This window comes from Asparagus officinalis, chromosome 10 (assembly GCF_001876935.1).
Source record: "Asparagus officinalis chromosome 10, Aspof.V1, whole genome shotgun sequence".
NCBI classification, from domain to species: Eukaryota; Viridiplantae; Streptophyta; class Magnoliopsida; order Asparagales; family Asparagaceae; genus Asparagus; species Asparagus officinalis.
Window position 1 is genome coordinate 38,359,494 of NC_033803.1, and position 7,941 is coordinate 38,367,434.

Below are 7,941 nucleotides of genomic sequence, written 5' to 3' on the forward strand. Positions count from 1 at the left end.
TCCCTTGCCTCTACCACGACCACGACCACGACCTCTACCTTGTGAGCCTTGATTACTTAGAGTCAATGTTGACTCTAGTACTTGTTCCAAAACTATGGAACTAGCCTTCTCTTGCATTCGTTGTTCATGAACTTGGAGAGATCCCAAGAGCTCCTCTATTAAGATCTCCTCCAAATTTTTTGACTCCTCAATTGCCGCCACCACGTGCTCGAATTTTGATGTGAGGGATCGGAGCAACTTCTCCATCACTCGGATGTCCTCCATCTTCTCTCCATTTCTCCTTATTTTATTCACAATTAGAAGTAATCGTGAATAATAATCGGAGATTTGTTCTTCATCTTTCATTTGAGCGGCTTCAAGATCGCCCCTCAAAGTTTGGAGGCGAATTCGCTTCACCCGCTCGACACCTTTGTAGATGGTCGCAAGGATTTCCCATGCTTCCTTGCTTGTCGTTGCTTCGGCAACTCTCTCAAAGGTAGACTCGTCCAACCCTTGATAGAGTAGAAAACGAGCCTTGCTATCCTTCTTTCTTTGTTCTCTGAGAGCCTTCTTCTCTTCGGCGGTATAGGTGGCTTCTACTTCTGGTGTAGGTTCCGTGAACCCATCAATGATCAGCTCCCACAACTCTTGAGAACCAAATAAGGCTCTCATTTGGATTGACCAACTCTCATAGTTATCTTTCAATAATTTGGGCACTTGAGGATTGACAAGATTATTTGTGGTAGCCATGAGATGAAGAGAGAATGGGAAAATTGGATCAAGTGGCTCTGATACCACTGATGACTCTAAAGTTTACGAACTTAGAACTCTTTCAAATGAAGAACTCACTTATATTTCTTCAATTTTCTCTCTTCATATCAAACAAGGATTACAATAGCCCTTTATATAGGCTTCAAAAACAAAAACGTCTAGGCATACCAATAGTCACAAATTAAACTCCTATTTTAATACCATAAAGATAAATGTCATAAATGAGTAAGTTACTCTTATTCTTCCATAACCTATGTCTCTTCACCTTCTAAACTTATGACCCTTGCACTTCTAAAACTCATTTATTCTAGCATTTTAATTTGATATTCCAACAAATCAATCGGTTACTGCATCAATCTTCTAGAGTATATAAATTACGTTGATTCTTAAACATTCATAACTCTAAATTTCTGATGCAGTAAAAGAGATTTTAAGTTTGCTTCAATGAGCAGATTCAAATCCCATGAGACGCATATTTTACAAGACTGAAACCGTACTGTGTAGAAGCCCATATCTCGATTAATAAAAGGTGACATTCGACTTGTATATTGGACTTCCAATGGTCAAATTCTACAGGAGTACAACCAACAGATTGGTCAACACAAGTGGAACTGGAAACAATATTAGACGCTATATATTACTTAGATCTCACTTATGTAGAGAATCAGAAGCAAATAATAGGATCAAGGATCGTGCATGTGTGCATCCCCCTCAAGTGGCCTAGTGATTGAGGCTTGGGGCGTTGGCTCAGAATATCAAGGGTTGAACCATGCTTATGGCAAATGCCTATCTTCAATTTCTAATTATTACGCAGTAGAACACTTATGCAATTCAACTGGGGTCTGAATTGCAGAAGAGAGGCTCAAGACCTCGAGATTTACTTGGCCGGTCATAAGCTAAGTTTCCTCTCACGGGAAAAAGATAAAAGAAAAAAGACCATGCATCCATCGACTTCGTATACAGCATATGTTTCTAAACTGCTATGAATATGCTTGGTCAAAATATATTCAAAGCTGTTAATGGTAATATAATCCATTATAAGGAAGCCTGGGAAAATCAAATTTGCAAGTGAATAATAGGTTGCCTGCAGCTTAGTGTCTTGACTTTTAAGAAGTGTTCAATTTCAAAGCACGCCTGCATGGATAAACTAGGGAAAACTTCATCGGCTGTTTGAAATTTAATTAGCAAAAAGTGTTGTGCGGAAATAGGGCTGTAAACGTAAATAGATACTGTTGTTGGATTTCGCATGAGTTGTTTGGTTTGCTACACTATAATTAAGATAAGTCAGTGCCATATCAATAATGCCAGCTTGAATTGTACAGTACTTCACGATCGATCCAATCTTTTTCCTATCATTTTCATTGACTATGTTAGTTTATACGTACATGGACGGAGTTCGATACCCAGGAAACCGTTACGGTCACAACGAGTCTGATTAACTTGAGGGAAAATCTATTAGCATTTTTGTTTTTTCATTTAATAATAAAAAATTCCTGTACAGGTTACAGCTAGCATTGAAATCATCAATGATTTGAGTATGAGCAAATTGCGCCCATCAAGCTTGAGGTAGACCCACGCCTTGAATCCAAGCACAGAAGACGAACTTTCACCGTCAAACTACACCGCGGCCAATTGCGCGCACTCCAACCTAAATATAAAAACATTGAATATGGATACTTTACAGTATATCTTGAGAAGATCCAGTAGTCCAAACAATATAAGATAAAACAGGTTTTTCTCATTTAAACCCTAAAGTCTTACGTATGTTAACTTTAAGCTCCGAAATCTTCGTGTTTGTAATTTACATCGGAAGTAGTCAAGTTTCCACTTACATCCTTAACTCGCTTTCCGCTAAAATTTGTTAATGTTGCGTGGTAACTATTAATCGTAATTTTGTCTTACTATTATAGTTCTGGTGTGCATATTTTAAGAACATAAGAAAAAGAGATAAACTAATAGAGAAAGAGAGACTGGAATATTCTTGGTCACGACGAAAGGGATCCGAATTGATCCAGACAAGGTGCGAGCTATTCAAGAGCTCCAACCACCCCGAAATCTTAAAGAGCTGAGAGGCCTTCAAGGACGACTGGCTTATATCCGAAGATTCATCTCGAATCTCTCGGGCAAGTGCCAACCCTTCTCTAAGCTGATGAAGAAAGGTACCTCCTTCGTCTGGGATGAGCCATGCCAAAAGGCTTTTGAGGAGATCAAAGCTTATCTCTCAAATCCGCCTGTCCTTGCGGCGCCAATCTCAGGAAGGCCATTCCTCATATACATACGGGCTATGGAACATTCTCTGGGTGCCCTCTTGGCTCAGAACGATGATGCAGGCCACGAGCAGGGCATCTACTACCTGAGCAGAACCTTGCAGGGCGCCGAGCAACGGTACCCAATGGTCGAGAAGGAATGCCTAGCCTTGGTGTTCGCTATCCAAAAGATGCGGCACTACTTGGTTGGCCAAACCATCCATGTCATCTCCCGGATGAATCCCATTCGGGTCTTCATGACACAACCCGCAGCGCTAAACTGGCGCCTGGCCAGGTGGGCACTTCTGCTCTCTCAATACGATATTCATTTCATGCCGCAGAAATCAGTCAAGGGACAAGCCATATGCGATCTCATGGCTAGTCACCCGCTGGGGGAGAAGACCGATCTATTCGAAGATCTGCCGGATGAACCTCCCGAAGCCAATATGACTTCGTCGCCGGAGGTGTGGCAGATGTTCTTCGACGGTGCGTCCCGCGCAGGCGCGAGCGGCTCTATTTCTGCAGGAGTGGGAGTGGCCCTCACCTCCCCGCATGGTCACGTGTTTCCCCGGGCCTTTTCCTTGACGGAACCATGTACCAACAACGTAGCCGAGTACAACGCGTTGCTCATAGGGCTCGAGTTAGCCAAAGAGCTCGGGATAAAGCATCTGGAGGCTTATGGCGACTCGCAACTCATTGTCAAACAAATGACTGGCGAATACGAAGTCAGGAATGAAGATCTTATCCCGCTCCACCGAGCAGCGGTCAGACTAGTGGAGTCATTCGAGAGCTTCCGTATTGAGCACGTGCTCCGTTCAAAGAACACCCATGCGGATGCTCTCGCATCCTTGGCAGCTAACTTAGCCCAGCCTCCTGGAACGACCCAAAGGGTCGCTGTCGCCAGCCGAAAACTCTTTCGACCCAGAGACGTCCCAGAGGCGAACGCCACTCATCAAGCCTCGGGTCAGCCAGATCAGGAAGACTGGCGTCTCCCGATCATCGATTATGTCCTATACGGCATGTTGCCTGAGGATTCGAAGGAACGAGAGTCGGTCCGACGACGTGCCTCACGGTTCTACTACGATTCAACCACTAAAACATTGTATCGCAGGTCATACGACGGCTTGCTACTTCGCTGTCTTTCAAAAGCGGAGGCGCAAGAAGCCGTACGCGAAGCACATGACGGCGTGTGCGGAGCTCATCAGCCCGGACCCAAGCTTTGGGATCGCTTACGAAGGATGGGCTACTTCTGGCCTGGGATGGTTACTGATGCAGTCGCTTATGCTAAGCGATGTTACGAATGCCAGATCCACGCCAACTACATACACCAGCCTCCTGAGGATCTACATCCGACGAGGGCATCTTGGCCCTTCGAGGCATGGGGGATGGACATAGTTGGGCCAATTTCTCCACCATCGGCGAAAGGCCATCGCTTCATCCTCGCGATCACCGACTATTTCTCTAAATGGGCAGAAGCCATCCCCTTAAGAGAAGTCAAGACTAGCGACGTGATCAAATTCATCAAGCACCATGTCATCTACCGATACGGCGTACCCCGGCGTATCATTCACGACAATGGCACGCAATTCGTTAGCCATGCCTTCACCAGGTTCTGCGACAAATTCCGAATACAGAACCTCTCGTCCACGGCCTACAACCCTTCAGCGAATGGTCTGGCCGAAGCTTTCAACAAGACGATCATCAAGATCCTGACCAAGTTGACTTCCACTAGCAAGCGCGACTGGAATGAAAAGCTAGGCGAGAGCCTGTGGGCATATCGCACGACGGTTCGTACACCGACTGGCACCACGCCTTACTCGTTGGTATACGGCTGTGAAGCTGTATTGCCATTAGAGATTCAGATTCCATCCCTTCGCGTCGCCCTAGCGACAGGGATGACGACTGAGGAAAATCACCAACTTCGACTCGCAGAGCTCGAGGCATTGGACGACAAGCGACTGGAAGCTCAGCAGCACATGCTTCGACTCGCAGAACTCGAAGCGCTGGACGACAGGCGACTGGAAGCTCAGCAGCACATCGAGTTTTACCAAGCTCGGATGGCCAGGAGCTTCGACAAGAAAGTCAAGCGCCGAGCCTTCAAAGAGGGAGAGCTCGTGCTCTCCGTCCGTCGACCAATGATCCTTACTTCCAAGAAGAAGGGGAAATTCCAGTCCAAATGGGAAGGACCATTCGTGGTAGAGACAGTCTACTCAAACGGCGCCTATCGCCTCGTCAAACCGAACGGCGATAAAATCATGATGCCCATCAACGGCAAGTATCTGAAGAAGTACTACCCATAGTGCTCCTTCACAAACTCCCAAGAGTGCATGAGTCTAAACTGGCCCTCAAAACCTCCGACTAGTACACGAGGCTAAACTGTACCCTCTTTGCCCGCTCTGGCGAAAGCCTCTTGTGGGATTCAATTCGCCTATCTCCTCTAATGAGAAGGCGGATCCACTAGAGTCGTTCATATCACGATATATACATTCAATTCGCCTATCTCCTCCAATGAGAGGGCGGATCACCAAAGTCGTTCATATCACGACAAACCCATTCAATTCGCCTATCTCCTCCAATGAGATGACGGATCCATCAAAGTCGTTCCAATCACGACATTCTCTGTCACGTTAACATTAAACCTCTGACAAAATCAACTTACCAATCCTCTCCTAAAGGATGGTGGGTCCTCAAAGTCGTTCCAATCACGATATTTTCTGTCACGTTAACATTAAACCTCTGACAAAATCAACTTACCAATCCTCTTCTAAAGGATGGTGGGTCCTCAAAGTCGTTCCAATCACGACATCCTCTGTCACGTTAACATTAAACCTCTGACAAAATCAACTTACCAATCCTCTTCTAAAGGATGGTGGGTCCTCAAAGTCGTTCCAATCACGACATCCCCTGTCATGTTAACATTAAACCTTTGACAAAAATCCGCCTACCACTCCTATTCTGAGGAATGGTAGGCCCCCACGGTCGCTCCAATCGCGACAAGACCTCATCAAGTTAATGATCACCTCTGATGATTGGCACCGTTATTCTTACGAATAGCATAGCCTAAGTAATAGCCTACCATGCGACGTGCTATTACTTCTGTCAATAGTCACACTCCTACGTCCCTGAACTATCTGACCTATTCCGGATGTCCTAACATTGCTTTAGGATAACTGATGGGTAGAGTCTACCAGGCGATGACTTTTACCCAGACAACAACTCGCCAAAAGGCGAGTCGAAGTCAAGTTCTTCAGTTGGCCGTAAAGACAAACGTTTGTTCTTTATTGCGATCCAAGGGTTACTCTCTCGATCCCGTTGGAGCTACAACGCGAAGATCGGAGTTAATCCGATCCCACGCTGTGAGCAACAGAAGGCAAAACAAGAGCTTAATGTGACTAAGTCCTAAACAGGACAATCAGTGGATCGTCAAGTTCAATTCAAATGCCCAACGGCGCAGTCAAAGAGAGAAAACTGTATGCGCAAAGCAAAGGTGAACAGAATAAGCAAAGGGGCCACTACGGGCCATAATTTACATGAGTTTTCAGTTTAGTTGTGATGCCCGAAGCACCAACTAAGTTGACAAAAAAAAAATTCGAGAAGACAGAAGGATGGACTTGAACACGGCATTACAAAAACTTCAGCAGGCTGAACGAGCCGATCTTCGCTTTGAGCTTCGCACGCTCCGCAGCCCGCTGGATCCTCGCCTTCTCCTTCCGCTCCGGTTGCCGCCGGGCCAAGTCCGCCTCGCTGGCTTCTTCCTCTTGGCGAAGGAGCTGGAGCTCCTGGCCCACCGCCGCGGCAGCCTCGCCGAGTCTCCTCACTTCGAGCCCCCGCTCCTGCAGCTTCGCCTCGCCGCGAAGAGAGCCGGCATCCTCGAAGAAGGACCGGTCCAAGTAAGCATCCATCCGGTCCCGCACCGCCTGTTGTCGCTTCCGCAGGCGTCCAAACTCAGCCTCCTTCGCCTGAATCCTCTTCGCCCGATTCTTGCGCTCGAGCAGATAATGCAAAGAAGGGGGCGGTGGCTCATCGGAGGAATCTTCGTTGGCCAGTTCTTCGAGGCGATACATCCACCCCTCAATGCGCTCAAGCTCCCGCTCACATCGCCGCGTGAGCGAGGCATCGCCCGCACGGCGAACCGCCTCCAAGCACGCTTCCACGGCAGGGAGCGCATCGTAGTATCGCCCGCCGCCGACGCTGACCTCGATGGCGATCCCGTGCACCATACCCACCAACTCCTGGAGGGGCACGAAGGCAGGGTGAGCCACGGGGTCCGGGACCACAGAGACAGCAGCCGGATTCTTGGGAAAGCTCTTTCTGGCGGATTTCTTTTGAAGCAGTAAGGATTCTGCTGGAGAGAGATGAGTAGGAATATATATTATAAGAAGCCCAACGGCTGAGATTCGACACCCCGAACGATCAAACGGTCAGAACGCCCTGCGACGCTTCGAACTCAGCGCCTTTAAGGCTACTCTCGAAACCCCAAACCGACAGATCGGATTGGGGCACGAGAGGCGAAGCGACCGGTCGCTTCACCATAAATGGGCATTAATGCGCCTGCAGAGTCTTGGCTGGCAAGCACTTGGGCCCGCCGACCGACACGTGGCACAAGTTTCGCCCGCAGTCGGATCCCCGACTATTGGATCAACTCGCTAGCTGTTCGAGTTTTCGCCTACAATTCAAACTCGCCAGGTAAATCAGGTCGGGTTTTCAACACAAGCCCACCATCATACGGGTTTCGCACACAGCATAAACTCGCCAGCCGTTAGATTGCGTTTCCAAGCGAAACTCGCCGGCAAAAGAAGTTACTCATCTGCTTGAATTCGCCAACAGTTGAGTTCGGCTTCCAAGCGGAACTCGCCGCGATCAAAATCTCGCCTGAAAACAAATTAAATCTCGCCAATACACAAGCAATGAGCGGACACAAAACCTCATTGATACCTTAAGACAG

At 47.5% G+C, this 7,941-nt stretch overlaps 1 protein-coding gene across 1 annotated transcript in view; it reads right to left on the bottom strand.

The window, feature by feature from the left end:
• Positions 1-729, bottom strand: part of LOC109826649 — a 48,911-nt gene extending 48,182 nt beyond the window's left edge. Inside the window, exon 1 of the mRNA XM_020393668.1 lies at positions 82-729. Coding sequence (XP_020249257.1) covers positions 82-729 — 648 coding nt within the window. The remainder of the gene's footprint in view (positions 1-81) is intronic.